This window comes from Chenopodium album, chromosome 25 (genome assembly GCF_948465745.1).
Source record: "Chenopodium album chromosome 25, dcCheAlbu1.1, whole genome shotgun sequence".
NCBI classification, from domain to species: domain Eukaryota; kingdom Viridiplantae; phylum Streptophyta; class Magnoliopsida; order Caryophyllales; family Amaranthaceae; genus Chenopodium; species Chenopodium album.
The window spans coordinates 34,807,107-34,828,824 of record NC_137858.1 but is presented as its reverse complement, the minus strand read 5'-3'; the positions used below and the strand labels follow the sequence as shown (position 1 = coordinate 34,828,824).

The 21,718-nt window shown below is 33.1% G+C and overlaps 2 protein-coding genes across 2 annotated transcripts; both read right to left on the bottom strand.

Annotated features, from left to right (window-relative positions):
- Positions 1-713: 713 nt before the first annotated feature.
- LOC145614505 (alcohol dehydrogenase-like 7) lies at positions 714-9,218 on the bottom strand. Its single transcript, XM_081669561.1, has 10 exons — positions 9,125-9,218; positions 8,805-8,941; positions 8,607-8,653; positions 3,705-4,030; positions 2,387-2,469; positions 2,228-2,303; positions 2,063-2,127; positions 1,789-1,884; positions 1,230-1,394; positions 714-1,103 (listed from the first exon to the last, which is right to left on the bottom strand). Exons 1-10 carry the CDS (start codon positions 9,165-9,167, stop codon positions 978-980), a joined length of 1,164 nt encoding a protein of 387 aa, XP_081525687.1. The 5' UTR covers positions 9,168-9,218; the 3' UTR covers positions 714-977.
- Positions 9,219-12,682: 3,464 nt separating this feature from the next.
- LOC145615573 (alcohol dehydrogenase-like 7) lies at positions 12,683-16,786 on the bottom strand. Its single transcript, XM_081670648.1, has 10 exons — positions 16,552-16,786; positions 16,033-16,169; positions 15,300-15,346; positions 14,409-14,734; positions 14,196-14,278; positions 13,996-14,071; positions 13,827-13,894; positions 13,605-13,700; positions 13,168-13,332; positions 12,683-12,918 (listed from the first exon to the last, which is right to left on the bottom strand). The coding sequence occupies exons 1-10, from the start codon at positions 16,598-16,600 to the stop codon at positions 12,805-12,807; spliced, it is 1,161 nt and encodes a 386-aa protein (XP_081526774.1). The 5' UTR covers positions 16,601-16,786; the 3' UTR covers positions 12,683-12,804.
- Between the last annotated feature and the right edge of the window lie 4,932 nt (positions 16,787-21,718).

The following is a 21,718-nucleotide window of genomic DNA, read 5'->3' as shown; positions in this document are numbered from 1 at the left end:
AGAATAAAAGTTCCCTTTCTTTATTAAATAAAAATGAGAATATTTTATATCTCACAAATAATACCCCAAAGTTGCGAGTAATTTGGACCGGAAGTAATACACCGGTGTACTATTATTTTTTGGTTCACATACCTCTATGTGTACACCTATATAAAAGATGTTTTTCACCTATCAACCACGTCATCACTAGTAAAACTTCTTACCATTACACCACCATCAATCCATCATCTCCTCAACCCCAATATTCACTTTCATTTTGATTTGTTTGACTTTTATTATCCTACTAGTAATTTATTTGTTACTGTCAATCCAAGCATGCGATTACAATTAATGTTTTTCAATGACAATCAATTACCTCAATTCATTGAAAAAAAATCCAATGTAAGAAATTATTTTTAATTGTTAAAAATTACTTTGATTTAAAGTCAAATTCTGAACTACAACCTAACTTTAATTATTTTTTGTCAATGAAATAAATCTTATTTAAAAAGAGAACCATAATGACATATTCCGGCTGAAAAGTCAAGTTTTCGACGTTTCACTTTTAATTTTTCCACAAATTTTGGTCACAATGAAACTTGTGATGAGAGTCACCAAATATATAAACAGGAAATTCAAATTATTTTTACATTAATTCTACCATTTTCTCGTTTAATGGAGTGCATCACACGCACACAAAGATGGAGGGAAATGAATGTCAAACATGTAGTGCATTAGAAGCAAAAAATAAATACTTACTTCAACCATATCTTTGGGTACAAGATCTTATACTCCTTAGATTCTTAGAAATGAAAATTTTGAACTTTTTACTTGTAAAGCAGGAGAAAGCATATTGCACAGTCTCATTAGGGAAATTTCACAAGCTCAAGATTGAAGACAAATTAAACTACTCGTTATACATAGAGAAAAAAGGGTCTACAATTTCATTATAGTTTATTAGGCTCATCATGTGGAAATTTCATTTGTTTTTCGAAAGCTTATTCCTCGTTTTTATCCATCCATAACACACATCGGAGACACTTCCCCTCGATGAGCAACTCGAAGGCCTTGTTGATTTCCTCAAACTTCATCTCATGCGTTACAAAGTCATCCAATCGCAGTTTCTATTACAATAAGTTAGCAGGAGGAATTAGTATGTCAAATTTGTAAGAGGATGTAGCAAATTATCTACATTCTGATCATAATTATAGGTAAGAATAGCAAAAATGAAATAAAATTGCGTGCATTACCTTATCCAAGTACCACTTAACTAGAGTGGAAATGTCAGTTTTGGCTTTGAGACCTCCAAATAGTGAACCTGTAAGGATTTTGCCGTTGTGTAGTACGTCGTGAGAGCCAAGACTCAATTTTGAGTTAGGCTTATCGACTCCTAAGACCACCGTCTTCCCCCAACCCTGGCATATTCAAGGTAAAAGCGTTAGTCTTCCGTTTATGACATCAACTCACACTTGAAGCATAAGTAACGGCTTGATCACAACAATTAAATCTATAGTCGAATTGGGCTTATTTAAGCCTAAGTGGAATACATATTAGTCACCTAACATCCAATAAAATAGTCGAAAATTTAAAGGTGAGTGTGTTTCTTTCTCTTAGAGTCCTACTTTATATTATCTTCACTTATTTTAGTGAAAATTTCGTAAAAGTTATAGTGTGTTAAGTACCTAACATGTTAGATGTTTAAAGTTTATCTTGTTACACAATAATGTGATAGTTCTTGCTTAGTTGAACAACTCAAACCTAAAACCTATATATTAGTTTTCCATTATTAGGTTGAACAGAGAGAAGGACCTTTCTGCAGCAAGCAAAAGCTTCTTCCACCAACGACGCCATGCCCACACACTCGAAGCAGAAGTCTGCACCCCCATCTGTCATCTCGTTAATAACCTGTTCAGTGTAATAGCATGTCAGAAACCACATTTCACACAAACACTAGACATAAAAAGGCATATATTAGAGTTAGACTTGTTATGAATAAAAAAATTAAGAGTCTGAACAAAGAAAGAACAGTCAGATAATCTGTAAACACCAGCTAGGTGAAAACTGAAATGGAGTGACACCGTACCTCGCTGACAGGTTTAGTTGTATTTTCCTTAGGATTAACATAATGTGTAAGTCCAAATTTCTTTCCTGCAGAAAAAAAGCATGATGAAAACGATACAACGTTTATAAGATCATCTCATAACACATATTTACAAATGGTACAGCCCGAAAAAAAGAGAAAGGTTACCTGTTTCAAATTTGGCAGGATTTATATCTACACCAATGATTTTAGTAGCTCCACAAAGTCTTGCTCCCTCTGCAACCTTCATAAGAGCATTAAGGCCACAAGATTAAGTCCTGCCTCAGCCCTTGGCTTGTCGTAATTAGAAGCAAATAAGTTTCATACCGCTAATCCAATTGCACCTAGGCCAAATATAGCAACTGTTGAGCCTTCATCAACTTGTGCAGTTTTCCAAGCAGCACCCACCCCTGCAGGTAAAATTTTTCTGTCAGAAGTTGCAAGCTAGACGTGTGTGTTTTAGGCTCATAAAGAACGCGATTCCAAAGCTCATATACTCTCCTTACATTAGTATAGTGAAGTAAGCTTAAAAGGTCTTACACTCAAAGTCAAGTAATGTAAAAATCCCACTTATGGGATTAAGGCTTTGATTGATATGTTACAAATACAGGGCCGGCTAAGGGCCTGTGCAAACAGACCCTCAGCACAGGGCCCCGAAATTTTAAGGGCCCAATTTCGCTTGGAGCCCAGTTTTGTGAAAAGGAAAAAAAAAAAAAAAAAAGAAAATCAGTTTGCAGCATGTATAGGAATACGTTTACAAATCAATTCTCCGAATCCATCTACTCCATAATTACCTCTGTCAATTTGCAATTCCCATAAATAAACTTTCAATCTTAATAACTCTCCTTTAATAATAAGCCTTTAATTCTCACACTAATACCAAAAAAACATGAAGTTTCCTAGGAGTAAAATACTCCCACGGGTTCACCTTCCTCTTTTAATGGTTATATTTTTTTTATTCAAATCCTCTTTTAATGGTTATTATTTTTTTTATTCAAATCCTCTTTCAATGGTTAGTTATATGTTAAACAAATTTTTCCATACACCAAAAATTGGATTAATCATTGTTTACTCGGTAAAAGATCAAAACCCATTCAATGAATCAGTCATATTACTCATATATAAGGTATGTGTTATTTACTCTGTCTTTTTCCCCAATACTTTGATTTGCTTTGAGCTTATTTTTACATTTTTAAGTAAAAAGTAAAAGAAATCGGTAACCTGTAATTGTGATAAGCGGCAATGGAGCTTTCAATATTTCGAAGGTGAACACTTGCTAATTAAACTAATAGCTTGTTTCTATCAATTTTTTTACAAGTTTTTTCTATTATTTTTTTACCTTCATTTATTAATTTAATTAATAATTACATACGTTATTAATTTGGTATTAATTATACATCTAAGAAATTTTCATAGATGAGTTGAAAAAAAATTGTACTGTATCTTTTTATTAGGGCCCAATTTTTAGGATTAGAACAGGGCCCCGAAAATGTCTGGGACGGCCCTGTACAAATATCGACATGTCAAAGACTCAAAGAATGAATATGGTATACAAAGTGAAATGATTCAAATGAAGAATCGGAGTAGTAAATTAAGAAATAAGGAATAAACACATTGACCAAGCTAGAAATGCAAACAAAATTACCTGTGGAAACTCCACAGCTAAGAAGGCAAGCCCTGTTAGGCGGAATTCGTGGATCAACCTTGGTTACATGAGCAATATCCACAACCGTATACTCAGTGAAACTCGAAACATGCAAAGAATGGTACAAGAATTCTCCCTTAGAATCAGTAAATCTGCTAGTTTCATCTCTTGGCATCATAGCTGATAACTTAAATGGCAGCGTCGTACATAGATTGCTCTTCTTTGATTTACAGTCAGTACATTCTCCACAATTTGCCAAAAATACAGGCATAACAAAATCTCCTTCAGCAAATTCCTCAACACCCTCACCTACGCTCTCCACAATCCTATATAGTGCAAGTACCAAAAACAAGTGTTAATACTTAATAGCCTGTTTTCAGACTCACAATACAGATATCTTACTTATATTATTAAGGCATTTTCAATCTGTGAAATAAAATTAAACTTCATGGCATTACAACTTTTTACATCAAATCAAACAACCAATTATATTTTGTGGTGTCCCAAAATAATAAGCTACCTTTGAGATTGTAGCGAGTTAACTTTTCTTACTTCGTTTTTGCTCTAAACAATACAGTCCTCGCTAGGAATTCCAAAAAAAAAACATACCATGGATTTGTAAAATTTAGAATGATGAAAGTGTTTACAACATAATTCAATTTGTTTGTAAACGAAGAAGAACATGATATTGTGATAGTCAGTTAGTTACGTAGCCATCATTTTGTATAGTCAAGCTCACACACCATCCAGACATCTATCAGACCAACATCAGCCTCATGATTCATGAATGTCGGACAACTAAAATTTGCTAACCTAGCAAGCCATATACTTCGTATATATATATAGTGTTTACTTACTAAACTTAGTAAAAAGCTTAATGCTTTTATACTCGTTAAAATTAGTACACCATGTTCGTTTCTTTTTCTATCAGCCTTAGGGCCTGTTCTGATTGACTGAGCTGAGCTGAACTCAACTAAACCGAACTAAACTTATTGGAGCTGAACTTAACTGAACTGAATATTTTATGAGAGAGGGAGATTAAGATAAAAACTAAACTGAACTGAAAATAAGCTTAAGAGAACAGACCCTTAGGGCCTGTTCACATTTACTGAACTAAACTGAACTGAACTGAAATGAACTGAACTAATTGGAGCTGAACTGAATTAAATTGAATAGAGCTGAAATGAATATTTTATGAGAGAAGGAAATTAGGAGCTGAACTGAGCTGAATTGAACTGATTGAAGCTGAGCTGAACTGAATAAAACTGAACTGATTGGAGCTGAACTGAACTGAAATTAATTTGAAGTGAACAAGCCCTTTTATTAATCTCTAGTTCTCTACTTATTCTAAGAACATTCCTGCATTTCAATCAATAAGAAACAGGTATTCGCTAGCATGTTAGCGGTTTAAAGTTTTTTCGAATAATTTGTGGACGTGGGTATTTCGATCATAACCATGTATGACAGTATGAGTACAGGAAGTTGATGAACACAGTGTTTTAAAGCTAAAGTTTGTAATTTTTTTTTTTTTTTTTGAAACAAAGCTAAAGTTTGTAAAGTTTGTAATTAGGCACACTATAAATGGCCAATCTTATGTCTTTTTTTAATAATTAAACTAGTGAGTGACCCCGGGCGTTGCCCCGAGTTGCTACTGTTGTAGACGTACAATCAATAAATTTTTTAGAAGGCTTTTCAAAACTGCAATTGTCATTGTCAAACCAAAATTGAGTTATTCTTTAAATATAGTTTTTTTTATTTTTAAATTGAACTTTGTGGTTTGCACTTATATGAATTTTTTTTCTATACAAATAACATAGTTGATATTGGGATGGTTAAATAGTAATATGTGTAATAAGAGGTTTAGGAACGCTTTTTAATATGCAAAGTACGAAGTAGGGAATAAAGAGTGAAGTAGAAAATAAATACGTGTTTTTTTTTTTGTAATTAAACCATATGGTTTAAAGTTATATATATTTCTTTTTCATAATTATAGCGTGTTTGATAATTAGTTTAGATGGCTAAAGAATCAATTTTGTTGTAAGTGGTTTGGGGTTCAAATCCTCTTATCATCATTTTTTTATTTATTTAGTGATGATGTGGTATGTGGAGATGTTGGGTAGGTGACATGGCGCCGTCAAATGTTTGTGAAGTGACGTGGCGTCATGAATTGTAGGTGAAGTGACGTGACTTAATTTGGAAGAGGCTACGTGGCGCATAGACATTTTTATAAACGCCTTTTAATATATTAGTATAGATTTAGCCATCTTTTACTTTTATTTTTTATTTTTCTTTTTGACCAGAGCAATATATTCATTATCTTATATTCTTATATAGGCTTTTAGCTCACAAAAAGACATTGGCTAGCAAAATTACCATTTTTTTTTTTGGTACACCCCATTTTTAAAAATTTTGGATCTTTCAACCCAAGTTAAAAGATTGTCCCAATTTCCTCTTCATTCTATCTGTTTAAATTCGGCATTCTTCGGCTCTTTAAATATTCCGACCCCATATAATTTAATTTTGTAATCGTCACATGTTTCTCTACTATATTTTCTTATTTAAACAATCCTTTAAAACATACTCCATCTGTCCCTGAAAGAATGACTCATTTGGCCTAATTTTAGTCCCAAAAAGAATGACCCATTTGCATTAAAACACCCACCAATTTGCAACAATATTTGTGCAAAATTAGCTTTTCCCGTATAAAATTTTGTTTTTTCATGTAATTTTATTACTTTCTCTCTCTATTTTTTTACAAACACCATGTAAATTTATCTTTCCAACATATTTTTAGTTCTTTTTATTTAACTTTCTTAATACCCACGTAATCAACCCAAATGGGTCGTTCTTTCGGGGATGGAGGGAGTAAGAAACAAGATATCAATATACGTAGTAATTTATAAAAGGAAATTTTGACTTTTGCTACCTCACAAACACCTCAATTTCAATTTTGCTACCTATCAAAACTTTTATTTTATTTTGCTACCTAACACTTGCCCTTTGGAATCCGTTAAGTGGGTCCATAACGACACGTGTCGTGTTATTATTGGCCCAAAAAAATTAAAAAAAATTAAAAAAAAGGAAAAACCTAAACTACCCAGCCACCACCCCCGCGCCACCATCTCCTTCCCCCCACCTCACCGCACCCCTCCCCGAAACCACCAGTCGCGTCGCACCACCACCCCCTACCCACCGGAACCCTTCCCCTCCCTTTCCCGCAACCGCCTTGCCCCCAAAAACCACCAAACCCAAAAACGCACCACCACCCCCTACCCAAAAACGACCACGAATTCAAACACCAATTCGTTGAAGTCGGTGTGAGTGCGGTGGTGAACTCGGTGTTTGCTGCGGCTGGAGCAGGGGCGAATGGCTGCAGTTATGGCGCCTGATTTTGGGTGAAGTCGGGGCTGCTAGGAGTTGTTGTAGCTGTTGGTGAATTGGGGAAATAAGGGAGGTTGCGTGAGTGGTGGAGATGGAACAGGGCCGGGGCTGCTCTAAAATGTTGAAATTAATATGTTGAATGGTGGCGCAATTGGAGTGCGAAGGTGGCTGATTGGTGTTTTTGGGGGCAAGGCGGTTGCGGGAAAGGGAGGGGAAGGGTTCCGGTGGGTAGGGGGTGGTGGTGCGACGCGGCTGGTGGTTTCGGGGAGGGGTGCGGTGAGGTGGGGGGAAGGGGGTGGTGGCTGGGTAGTTTAGGTTTTTCCTTTTTTTAATTTTTTTTTTAATTTTTTTGGGCCAATAATAACACGACACGTGTCGTTGTGGACCCACTTAACGGAATCCGTTAAGTGGTAGCAAAACTTAAAAAAAGGGCAAGTGTTAGGTAGCAAAATAAAATAAAAGTTTTGATAGGTAGCAAAAGTGAAATTGATGTTTTTTTTGAGGTAGCAAAAGTCAAATTTTCCTTTTTAAAAATCAAGGAAAAATAAAATGAAGGGAGTAATAAATGACCCAATATTCTAGTAAAATACTCATATTTATGACCCGGCCATATGAGTATGTGCATTTAATAAAGATTAATATTTTTTGACATAATAAAGTGATACACATTTCACATTACGCGGCAGCAACATGGGTCACAAACTCACATGTTAAATAAGACAAGCTATACCAATTATGGGTACTCATGATTTTAACAAATAATTATAGGCGCAGACCTAACAATTGGATACTCCGTATTTGGTATATCATTACTCTTATTTAACTTGGATAATTTTGGGGCATGATTCCCACAACTACTCTAGCTTGAAAATTTTCGCAAACACACCAATTATGAATTCTTTCCCTAGCAACTCCTATCATCTACATAATGTGAATCTTTCATAATTGGGAATAATTTACCATTAGTTTACTAATTTATATTATTGTACTCCTTAGTCCTTAATCCTTATACATAATTTCCTTATACCAACCCAACTAATTGATTAATTTGATGATTGAAGACAAGGATTGATATACAATCTATCACGCCCTTTAACATGAGAACTCATTGGCCTTGACATGCATGTGAATACAGTTTTAGTCTACATATACGTAAAACGAAATAAGTTTCACTTAAAAAGAGGGGTAGATGAGATTTGAACTTGTGATATCCTATCGTATAGATCAAACATGTGACTTTACCCTTATTAACCAAGACCAGTAGATGGGGTCAAACATAGAATTCATATGACTTACCATAAATTACCACTTATTCTCTCCTTGCATGTTCATATTCAAGTGATTAGAAGTTTACTGTATAATTTTATAAGAAAATGACCTTTTCTCCAAACACCCCTCTTTCTTCTTCCTCACCCCCATCCATCATCCATGTCACCATCCCAAAAAACAAAATAGGGTAAAATAATCAAAGAAATCTAGTAAATATTATTGGCAAATTATGAATGAACAGAAGAAAATTACCCAACAGCTTCATGACCCAAAATTCTTGGAAAAAATCCTGGAGGATCCTTCAAAAAAAATAAAAAAAAAAAATCATATAATCAACGATCATAATAGATAATCACTCGTGTTACTAATATTTAGTCAACGCTAAACATACAAAAAAAAAAAAAAAAAGAAAAAGGGAGTGGCTAGGAAATAATATATACTAGAACATACTTTCAAGCTCCATAAGGTAATATCACTGTGACAAAGAGAAGTACACAGAATTTTAATGCGAACTTCATTTGATTTTGGTGCTGCAACTGTCACTTCCTCTATCACTAACGGCTTCCCTGCTTCCCTAGCTACCGCAGCTGCGCGTTTCAATCAATCACAACCATAATTAAACGATGAGTTTAATTTATAAGATAGTAGAGCGTGGTTGATTAAAATTAATTAACTATGATATGAACATTTATAACTTAATTAATAGTAATACTAGTAGTTGATATATTATTTTGAGAATGATTATTTGGTACAAGTATGTGTTTACATACCTTTGCAAAGAATGGGCTTCCCAATTGATGATGAAGATGGCATGATTGATGTTTTTTTAAAATTTATTTGAGGGTTTGGAATGTTGATGTTGATTATGAGATCTCCTGCTTGGTTTGTTTCAAGGGAAGAGGGTATTTATAGTATGATGGGGCCGTCTGAACATCATACAGCTTTGCATAATTTAATACGTTATGGCTAACCCCCTCATGTATGTCTCAGTAATACTTTAAATTGAAGAGTGATTATTTTTGAGGTTCAACTTTGATCGTTAATTTTATTCTAAAATACATACTCCCGACTCCGGTATTGTTTACATGATCGATTTACAAATTACATACGAAGAAGAAACTTAATTAGGACTTAAGTGTACTAGTACAAAACTAAATTAAATTTTAAAATCGAAAGTGGTTAGGGCCTGTCTCTTTAGATTATTTTCAATTTAGTTAGTTAAGTTCAGTTCTTAATTTCCTTCTCTCATAAAATATTCAGTTTAGTTCAGTTCTTAATTTCCTTCTCTCATAAAATATTCAATTCAATTCAGTTCAGATTAATTCAGCTCATTTCAGTCAATCAGAACATGTCCTTAGTCAACTGTAAAGATTATTCACGGTTAATCTACAAGTATTAAAATACATGGAGTAGTTATACATGGAGTAGTTAGATTATTCACGATTATGATTGCATTTCCATTAAACTAAAACTTACTTGGTAAATAGGAATGAAAATTAGATCATATATATGAAGTATGGATGTTCAATCTTTTATTTTAACATTGAACTGAATATATAAATATGAAAGAAGTCCATTTTTTTTTAAATAAAAAGGACCCTTCAGACATCATATTCATAGGACAAAACAACTAATGTATAACTTCAGATCACAACTAGTCATGACTCTCATAGAGTCAACTATATATTGCTTGTCTCATCGTCTCCGACGGTCCTATACAGCATTACAACGTGTTATACCAAAGATGTCATTTTATCTTAAGAACTTCAAAAACCCAAACTTTAAGGTTTTATTAAAATATTAATAGCTGACGGACATGATTGACTAACACGTTGAAGATGATAGATACTGTACCAATGCATTACTTTTCAATTCGGGTCAATATGTTGGGTTTGTGTGGGGGATTTTGGGGTGCGGGCTAGTCAAATTTGAATCATGCTAAATTATTATGTTAATGCTGCTTAAAATTTTTAGTTTGATCACTTTTAAGGGTATGTGTTCTATTAATTTGATTTAATTTATTTATCTAATCTTATTAAAACTTATTTTATTTGTAATTTGAGCTTAGACAACACTTATTAGAATTTATTTTTCACGAGCTAAACTTATCAGAAATTAATCTTAAGTTTATAGACCTCAAATAAGTGAAAATAAGATGAACAGAATAGACTCTGAGTTGGATTGAGTTTGATTAGTTCGAGTCGGTTTTTTACACCTCTTGTGGGTCTTGTCTTTTGTGAGTGTTGTGACAGCCGGTGGACAAACTATTCTATTTCCATATATCGTACTAAACTACAAATATATTGTTATCTAAATGAAAGACTTTGATCTGGCTGTTTTGATTTAGTTGATTGTCGTCTATTCTGTTTGGTCTTATTTATAAGATGCTTTGATGCTTTCCCATACTTTTCTATCAGTATATCACATAATAATGCATATTAATAATTTTGATTAGTATATAATTTTGATTGAAAAGATGAATGGTTGACATGTCTCAATCAACTTCAATTTTGGGGGTTAATAACAACAACTCCATTTAATATATGAGTTCCAATGCTTTAAAGAATTAACAACTCCATTTGCTATCACTTCCAAAGGTTACAGACTTGCATGATCCATTGATGCTACAAGTCAGAAACTCAATGTAATGGACCCATATATGTTAATATATTTACCCCCTAAATAACTATTGTACTCGATCAAACTAAAGCTTAAATTGACTAAGGACTAGTCTAGTTCAGTGCAGTTCAGCTTCAATCAGTTCAGTTTAGTTCCGTTCCTAATTTCATTCTCTCATAAATAATTCATTTCAGCTGTATTTAATTCAGTCCAGTTCAGCTCCAATCCGTTCAGTAAATCAGAACAGGCTCTAAGTAAATATGTAATTATACACAGTCATAGAGATAAACTAAAAGGTTAACCCTCCGTTTCATAATAATCTTCTCATTTGGAATCTTGATACTATATATTCATAAGACGAGAGCACCTTCATAATAATTTTTAATATATACTTGCTAAACATAACATAATCGTGTTGGATCTTGTTTGATTCGTCTCAATGAGTAGTTTATTAATATTTTATTGTTATAAATTTTACTAATATATATTAAAAATATTTAAATATAGTTAAAGTAATGCATTGACAAACATGTATAGTCAAAGTGAGAAAACCATCTTAAAACGGAGGGAATAACATTTTGTATTATTATCAAAACTGTGGTATGTGCGTGGAGTTTGCATTTAGTGAAAAGTTGTTGATTTATACAGTGGCGGAGCAAGAAATTTTAAATCGGGGGGACATATAACATTACATAGTTTGACAAAAATATTCTGGAAAAAACACCAATACTTAAATACACCAAATTTCAATAGTTAACGTGTACAACAAAAAAAATCCAAAATATGAAGTATAAAAATTCAACATCATATATCAAGTTTTCCTACAAAAATAATCGCTTATGAATTCGAAAATTTTTGAAACATTCAAACATTAAATAATATAGGTTATTAAATGCAATACTAATAATTTATAATTTCCTATGACAAACATAATTTAGGGGATTTTCATGCTAAATCATAATAAAATTATTTTTTAAATATATATACATAGGGCATGTTCTCATTGACTAAACTCAGCTGGACTGAATTGAACTGAACTGAAGTGAGCTGAGCTGAGCTGAACTGAACTGAACTGCCCTAATATAGGTAAAAAAATATGGAAGGAAGGAAATGCGTTAACAACAAGGTTTGAACTCTGGTTTCTTGTAAAGAATTACTCTCCACTCACCACCAGACCATCCACTTTGTATCTTATAAAATTCCCACACAATAATATACTACATCCGTATTTTATTAGTTGACACGTTTTGACTTTAGCACTACTTACACACTCCCCTTTGACCATGTTTTGTGATTTATACGTAATGAAAAATATAGTCATGTGGGGTCTTGTTAGATTCGTCACGGTATATATTTTTAAAATATCAACTTTTTATAATTTTTACTTATCGGTAACTAAAGATATTAACGTTTTGATTTGTGCATTGACAAACGTGAGTAAAGAAACGTGTTAACTAAAAAGAAACGGAGGAAGTATATAGCTACTTTGTTTTTTGGGAAGTGGGAGGACAGTTGTCCCCCTCAGGCTCCGCCAGTGGATTTATATGAAGTTACCCCTTAATTAACAGTTTTTGCTTAACTCTCCTGTGATAACTTAAATTTAACCTACTTTTCATGTAGTAAACTCTACAAAGATTAGTTATATTTTTTTGTTTAAAGGGATCACTAGTAGTAATGAATGTTACTCATATAACAAAACGTTACGAATTTTTTGAGATTAAAAGTCTTATTTATTTTATATGTGACCATAGAAAATTGTCCAACATCATTCGTACATTATTTGAGTTTGTCATAGATCACAACATGCATCAAATTATGGATAAAGAACTTCTTAATCCATCCATATAACACATCGAAGACATTTTCCTTCCATAAGCAATTCAAATGCTTTATTTATCTCGTCAAATTTCATCTCATGTGACACAAATTCATCAAGTCGAACTTCCTGCAAGAAATAGGGCAAATTAAAATATGATTTGTAGAAACATTTATAGATTTATAGTGCTATACATAATACAAAGTACCAAAACTCATAACTTATAATTACCTTATAAAAGAAACTCATAACTTCTTTAAAATATAAAAATACTAATGTATTCTTATCAAATTAACAATTTCACGAAAGTATAATTGTATAAAGCAAAGTACCAAATGCTAACATGCAAATACCAATATTCGAGTACTAAGAACTTACCTTGTCCAAATAACGTTTTACAAGGATAGGAACATCAGATTTTGCCTTAAGACCTCCATAAATTGAACCTTTTATAGTTTTGCCACTGAGCAGCACATCCATAGAAAGGAGGCTCAATTGCGCATCGGGCTTGTCCACTCCTAGCACAATCGTTTTTCCCCAACCCTGAAACATATAATCAATAAGCTATGATTTGTACATCGTGTATGGTGTATGTTTTTTCAATAATTTCTTCTTCAATTCCTCGAAATCACAATGCAAAACTCGCTCACAATTCTCTAAGAGTTTATATGTAGGATGATTTGTGTTCCACTGTTCCATTACTTCCATATAGCTTGTACATGTTAACATGTACGATAAACATGTATGATGATGCACATGTATACTTGAACTCGCTATGTTAAGGGTAAGAAAGAAGGGAATGGATGAAGAAAAACCTTTCGGCATGAAGCATAAGCTTCTTGTACCAAAGTTGCCTTTCCTACACATTCGAAACAGTAATCAGCACCTCCATCTGTCATCTCGCATATAATCTGCTCAATACATGAAAGCCAACCATTACATTGAGGTCTAAACAACAGCGAAATGCCAAGAACTACTTGTGTAGTATTGCATTTCCAAAGTTAGCTGTGTTAGTTTATAAGGGAAAGAACCAAGACCTGGCTGACAGTCTTATTATCCTCACAATTGTTCGGGTTGATAAAGTCTGTGACTCCAAACTTTTTACCTGAAGCAACATATAATAAGATCAAAATCATACTAACTACAAAATTTATGTCATGGAAAATAAAGTAGATTATTTGAGATTGAAATTATACTGTATTATACCAAATTCGAATCTTTCTGGGTTTATATCTACTGCTATTATCTTAGTTGCACCACAAAACCTTGCTCCCTCAGCCACCTTGACGCCCAAAAACAGCGTACACGTGTCATTTGCACATAATAATTTACAGAAACGTAAAAAATATTTACAAATTAACCATAGCTACACAAAAGCACACAAATAACATGAAGCAATGTTGTACCCCCAGTCCAATAGCTCCAATGCCGAATATAGCAACTGTCGATCCTGGTTTCACATTAGCAGCTCGCCAAGCAGCACCTATCCCTAGAACGCACAACATTAATCAAGCTAAACCAGTTTAGAATGATCTGAATTTAATTAAAAATGTATCAGTGACATGTATAATATTTTACTTCACATAATATTAGTCTATGCAACTTCATAGAGATATTACCAGTGGAAACCCCGCAGCTTAAAAGACATGCCCTATTGGGAGGAATGGATGGGTCAATCTTAGTGAGATGAGTAACGTCGACAACAGTATATTGGCTAAAGCTTGAGACGGACAAGAAGTGAAACAGAGTTTCCCCCTTCAAATCAGTGAATCTGCTGCTATCTTCCCTAGGCATCCACGGGGAGATCTTGAATGGCAGCTTCGAACACAAGTTGCTCTCGCTAGACTTGCAATCATTGCAATCCCCACAATCTGCTATGAAAACTGGTAGCACATAATCACCTTCCACCAATTCATCTACTTCCTCTCCTACACTTTCCACGATCCTACAGTCGATTAGTTAGTTAGTCCATGTGGCTACATAAACATAATCACCAATTCATTATGATAAGTGACAATGTCGCACCAGCCATTTTACTTGTCAATTTTTCAGTGTATGATCTGTTTCTATATTTCTTACTCCATCATTCTTTATTCCCACATTCATTCTTATAACAGATTATGTAATTTGTACATAACAATTAGTAACAACTACCAAAATGTAAGCTGAGAGGATCATAATACAACAAATCATTTATTATTAGTCCAATCGATTGTTTAATGCTGGATCGGACTTGAATCCTACCTCCCCACACGCCCACACACACACACACACACACAATCTCAAATATTACTCCATTAATTATATCATCTACGAGTATGTGTCATGTCTCATGTGTATAAGCATAAATGCATAATACATTAGCTGAAGATATAAGCATAAAAGAAAAAAGAAAAAAATAAGGCCAATGACATATAAGTGAGAAATGATCCAAAATAAAAATAACCATAAACACAAAAAATAATATTATGACAAAAATACAAATAAAGTTATAGCTACAAGTAATTTACCCAACAGCCTCATGGCCAAAGATTCTTGGAAAGCATCCAGGAATATCCTGTAAACGAAAACACAACAAAATTAGCTTAGATCGGATCTTAGCCACAATATTTTTTCACTAGTAACCTGGTTAGTACGTAAGAAGAATTCTTTTATTAGCCTGAAACCTCGCTCTCACAAGTCAACTCGGTCCGGATTAGTGGACTAGACTCCTTGATAGAGGGAGGAAAAGTAAGGAAATCTCAACCTTACAATGTCCCTAGTTATTGAAATTGCTCAATCCATCACTAAAAAAGTCTTTCACACAATCACATACTACGTGTCTACATCGCATAACATAGTAGCCCAAAAATCCTCACATAAATGGCTATATACATATTATTCCGTGGTAATAATACTTGTATAAGCTATAATATTCAAAGCTCACATATCAATAGTGTAAAATGTTATGAGTTTATGGATTATGAAACGAAAGATGTGTTAGCATTATACATTAATAATAAACTAAAATAATAATATTAATATTATTATTATAATGATGGGAGATGTCAGATGTGTAACATATTACATATATTAAATGTATTTTGCATGTTGCAGGAACGTTTAATTTAAAGCCATAATATAAAGCATTTTGAACCTCATTTGCAATTTCAAACAAAAATAAAAATAAATAAAAAATAAAAAATAAAAAATAAAGAAAAGAAAGAAATTTGCAATTAATTGGTGGGATAATCATAAACATACTTTTAATTTCCAGAAGGTGATGTCGCTATAACAGAGTGAGGTGCAAATGATCTTGATCCGAACTTCATGAGCTTTTGGTGGAGCCACTATCACCTCCTCTATCACTAGTGGTTGTCCTGCTTCTCTAGCGATAGCAGCTGCATCATTATTTTAATTCTTTAGACACTGGCCCAAATAATGCACGCGCTCTTACTACTACATATGCTAATCATTATTCCATTATCCAAAATTAATACTCTGCATTCACGACTTCATGTTATAGTGTAATTTATGTATATACGACAACTAAATTCAAACATAAGGAGCTTTTTTTTTTAACGGCAAGGAGAATGGCTCTAACCATGATTCAACCCTTCTAGTTTTTTTGGCTGAGTATTTGTGAGCCAGACACTTTTACATATATAGGCAAGGAGTTTTTTTTTTTTTTTTTTTTTTTTTTTAGACGAAAGTATTGGTTGATAAATTAAACAAATAAAGATTAAAGACGGAAAGTAAAGTTTAAAACTAAAAATGGAATACCTTTGCAACGAAGAGGCTTTCCTGCAGTGATGCCATTCACATCTGCCATATATATATATATGCTTCTCTCTTGCTATATATGTTATCAGTTTTCAACTAATAATTCATTACAACGAGAAAGACAAATAAGGAGTACATATGATGGTAGAGAAATTTTGGTTCCAATCCCTTTAATTTTCATCAATAAGAAAAATCTAAAGTGGAAATGTTAGTTGGTTCTACTTTTTGAGTAAGAAAATTCCAAAGTCTAATTACTGACCTATACGCACAACGGCACAAGTAGCCAAAATGAGAAAATGACTTTTAAGACGTGCAAGGACAGAAATTACAATAATTACTTGCTGTCTTGTTCATTGCCAAACTCCTTTCGTTGACAGATTTAAAACACTCCTTCTAAGAGCATCTCCAAGGGGGAGACTCAAATTTTAGTATTGAAATATAAAATGAGTTGTTTTTTTTTACCTCCAATGAAGATACCATACACACTTTTTAATTTAGCAACTCATGTGAAGTCCGGTGAGACTCTCTATAAGTATACAAATGTCAATTTTAATTTATGGCCCGCCAAACATATCAAATATTATAAGTTTTTTTTCAAAAAAGATAAAACTTAAATAAATTACAAAATATATTAGAATATTGACAAGACACCCACACTTTCTTTTGGATTTGCTAAATTTAGATACCAACTTATTGGTATACATTGCAAAAAATACTCTCTCTCTCCTAAAAATACTCACTTGAGTATGTAAATACTTATCCAAAATAAATAATTTCTCCATATTTTATTAATTTATTACTTGCAATACTTTGAATTTTCACAATTTTTATGTGATTGGTCACACGATGTGGTCGAGATTATCCGATTAGGAATTACTAGGGGCATGTTCACATTTACTTAATTTCAGTTCAGTTCAGCTCTAATCAGATCAGTTCAGTTCAGTTCAGTTCAGTTCCAATCAGTTCAGTTCAGTTCAGCTCTTAATTTCCCTCTCACATAAATTATTCTTTTCAGTTCAGTTCCAATCAGTTCAGTTCAGCTCTAATCAGTTCAGTTCAGCTTAATTCAGTAAATGTGAACAGGCCCTAGGTCGATTAAAGGTTACTCAGTTAGGGGTAGTGTGGCCGGGGTTATTCGGTCAAGGCTTACTCAATCGGTTAAATTAAGGGTTACTAAGTCAGTGTTGTAGTGTGTGTCACTTTGCCGCACGTGCGGTGTGGCTGGCCACAACAAAAAAAAAGAACCTTGTTGACTTTTACACTATTTATGTGATTCTTTTTTACTAGCTTTGAAGAAGATTTGCAACCATGGAAAGTATAGTCATGGAGGATATTCGATTTATATTTTCATGCTCCTTTCGTTTTGTAAAAGTCACAATAGTAAGCCTACTTTACCAATGAAATGCAAGTTATATTTAATATGTTTTGATTTTTAAAAATTCTAGAAAAATTTGTCTAGAAGAGACTTATATGTTCACTATTTTGTCTAGAAGGACTTTATATGTTCAAAGTGGTCTAAAAGGACCTTATAAGTTTGTTTTGTTGTCGAGAGGGACCTTGATGTCGGATTCCGACGTTTGACTTTTTTACTCCGGCGTTGGCTATACACGTGACTTAAAAGTTACCCCCCCCTTATTTTTTCCCTCCATTTCCCCTTATTTGCCCAGATTTTTCCCCAAATTGCTTCCCTCTCCTCACGAACTAGGGTTCATCAATTTAATCAATTGTGTTCCTTAAGTTTTTGAAGATATTCAAGCAAGAATCTTTGGATTAATTCTTTTTCGCATCAGGTAAGAGCATTGCTTACGGGTTTTTTTTCCCCAATCCCAATCTTTTAAGATTATTAAGTTAAGTTGTTTGCAAAATTCAATTCATGAATCCAATTAAACAAATGATTTCCAAGAATTATGAATCCAATTACCAACAAGTAATTCAACATACACGCATGCAACCAAACAATTTTCGTTCACAAAAAACAACATTGCAAAATACTCCAAAAACCCTAATTTTCGTTCGCCATTTACAAAATTAAGTTCAATTTAGTTGATTTACCTAGTTTTACAAAATTAAGTTCAATTTAGTTGATTTACCTAGTTTTATAGATTTTTTGGATAGAGAACATAAATTCCTTGCCACGTTTTTGCCCCTTTTTCCCTTTCGCCAATGGAGACCAAAAATAGCTAGAAAAAATTTTGAAGTATAAATGCGCAACTGAACATGAAAAATAGAGAAGATGATGAGAGCAATGAATTCTGGACTTAATCTTCACTCCTTCATTGATTATTCATCAGAGAATACCAGAGGAGAAAGAAGAATGGAGGTAAAAAAGGGAAAAAAAAATAAGAGGGATGGTAATTTTTAAGTCACGTGACTAGTCAACGCCGGAGTTAAAAAGTCATTCACTGGAATGTGACCTCAAGGTCCCTCTAGACAACAAAACAAACTTATAAGGTCCTTTTAGACCACTTTGAACATATAAGGTCCTTCCAGACAAAATAGTGAACATATAAGTCCCTTCTAGACAAATTTTTCAAAAATCTATGAACAATTCAAATACAAAATAGTACAATTCTTTAATTAAAAAAATTAATATTAGCCAAAAATTAATTCGTACATCGTGCGGACTAGATACTAATTTATTTAGAGAAGGTATTGCGTCAGTCCGGACTGACGAAATGTTTCGTTAGTTCAGACTGACGAAATGCACATATTTGGTATCCTCGATTGGGGGATGACATCCTCTATTAGCTGGATGATTTATCCTTTATTGGCTATATGATATCTTTTATTGGTTGGATGATTTCCTCTATTGACTGGATGATATCCTTTATTGGTTCCATGATATGATCATATCATGGAACCAATAAAGGATATCATCTAGCCAATAAAGGATATCATAGACACAATCATGAATGATATATCATATAGCCAATAGATCTGGATATCATAATAGACACAATCATAAATGATATCTTATAGCTAATAGAGGATATCATCCGGTAATAATATCATATAGTCAATATAGGATACCATCCAGCTAATAAATGATATCATCTAACTTATAAATTGTAATACCCGAATATTTTATGATTTAATGTATTACATTTTATAAAAAATAGTTATATTTAAACAACTTTCCTAATCTCATATTTTTTTAATTTAGAGTTTAGAAAGTTTTAAAACCCTATTTTATTTAAATATGGCTCTACAATCATAAACTATTTTAAACCCTATAAATATTCTTTAACCCTTAAAAAAAATATTTTATATTAAAAAAAAAATAGTCGAAGCCGTTTTCCTGTTCTTGTGCGTGGGATTCATCATATCAACCAAGCCCAAAATTGAATCTTGTTAAAAGTCTTTGTTTCATTTTCCAATTTCCATTACCTTATTCATTGATCTAAAAAGAAACCCCCACAATATGTTTGTTTAATTTTGTGAAGGCTGTAGATTGAACATGCAAGGTCGGTCAATTCATGTCTTGCTTCGTATGTCGTAGTTCAATTGTAATTTGTTGATCAAAAGGTAATCACACTATATTTTTGAGATGTTTGTATTTTCGTATTGTTATGTGTGATATGATTTATTATTTGTACTCTTTGTATATATGATTAATTACTATGGTATTATATGATTTGATTAGATTTGAGTATCGTATTATTTTTTTTTTTGTTGTACATAATTGAATATACAGCTATGCTAGGGTTTTAATGTTGTTGCTCTAAGGAGTATTGTTCTTGAGGTTTTAGGGTTTCTAATATTATTTTTTTGGTTGAGTTTTAATAACTTTTGGGTACTAGTTTGATTACCCTAGGAGTTGAGATATTTATAAATTGAAATATTATGTAATTTGGGAACATGTGCCATTATTGAGATATTATTTATTAGTTTGTGAATGATTATTTGATCCATGAGATCAAAAGGGTAAACATTATTATTTTATTCTTGGTTTGAGGCTCGGCGTTATATAGCTTAGTCCTTGTCATGTTGGTAAGAGGATGATAATCATGAGTTGAGAATGAGGTACAATCTTTATTATTTATTTTTCTATGGTACCCTACAATGGGAATTGACCCGTATGTGGTCTGGTTCAAGGTGTTTTTCTGGTTATTGAGAGTATTCAAGTTTTTATACTTGTTGGTTTGTTATTCAAATTACTCATGTCCAAGGCTAGGTATAAAACAAAGAGCGTGGCACACTTATTGGTTAGAGGATTTAATTGAGTAAAAGTTCGTATTAATATTCGAGGTTGAGATTGATAAAGGTTATTTTTAGAGTAGGGAGTTATTTTACTCATCTTGAGGTGTATATGTGTAATGTAGTTTCGAACTACATTGTTTAATTGATTGGTTATATTAATTATTCTATTATCCTTTGTATTCTGATAAGTGGTGATTACTCAGCTTTTTGCTGACGTGTGTGCTATTTTGTTGTGCTACTTGTGTTTGCGACCATGTCTTTTTCTTATGATGGCCCTGCGACGATCTATTTTGGAATTTGTCCATAATGGTGAGCAGTCAAGATATTCTAAGCAAGTGATCGTAGCTAAAGGAGCTCAAGTGTTTCGATTAGTATGTTATAATGAGTTTGTAAAGTTGTATAAATAGCTCACTTAGATTTATTGGGTTGTATTATTAGGATTTTTGTAAGCCTTAACACTTGACAGGTTGTCGAGTGTGGCGGTAATACCTCCGATTTAGGTATATGCTTCCGCAATTTTATTTAAAGATTGTTAATTTTCCTTTTATTCTTGTTTATTATTAATTAGTAAATCGGGGGTGTTACATAAATGGTATCAGCCAAGAAATAAATGATATCATTTATTCAATTAAGCATGTCATATATCTAATTAATCATACCCCCATTTGCATTTTTACCTCCACACATGAAAAAATATCACTTGGCTGCAAATTGAACCTCATCTCCGCCATTAAATCAATCCTCATCTCACCTTCGCCGCAGCTGCCACGTGGATGGGAGGAGAACAAGAGAAGTTCGCGAAAGAGAATGAACGTAACGAAGGATGTCCTAGCAATTGAAGCAACCAGCAGTTGAAGCAACAAACTCATTTATTTGAGGCAGCGAAGGACGTCGGCGAAGATGTTTGCCATTAACAAACGAAGGACGTCGACGGAGATCACATCAACCAACAAACTCTAGCAATTGA

Excerpts from the sequence above, each read along its gene's own strand:
- LOC145614505 (XM_081669561.1), bottom strand. The coding sequence starts at position 9,167 with ATGCCATCTTCATCATCAATTGGGAAGCCCATTCTTTGCAAAG. Across the intron at positions 8,654-8,804 it reads TTACCTTATGGAGCTTGAAA|GATCCTCCAGGATTTTTTCC; the intron begins GTATGTTCTAGT and ends TTTTTTTTGAAG. Across the intron at positions 2,128-2,227 it reads TCCTGCCAAATTTGAAACAG|GAAAGAAATTTGGACTTACA; the intron begins GTAACCTTTCTC and ends TTTTTTCTGCAG.
- LOC145615573 (XM_081670648.1), bottom strand. The coding sequence starts at position 16,600 with ATGGCAGATGTGAATGGCATCACTGCAGGAAAGCCTCTTCGTTGCAAA. Across the intron at positions 14,735-15,299 it reads TTTGGCCATGAGGCTGTTGG|GATCGTGGAAAGTGTAGGAG; the intron begins GTAAATTACTTG and ends AATCGACTGTAG. Across the intron at positions 13,333-13,604 it reads CTTATGCTTCATGCCGAAAG|GGTTGGGGAAAAACGATTGT; the intron begins GTTTTTCTTCAT and ends TATATGTTTCAG.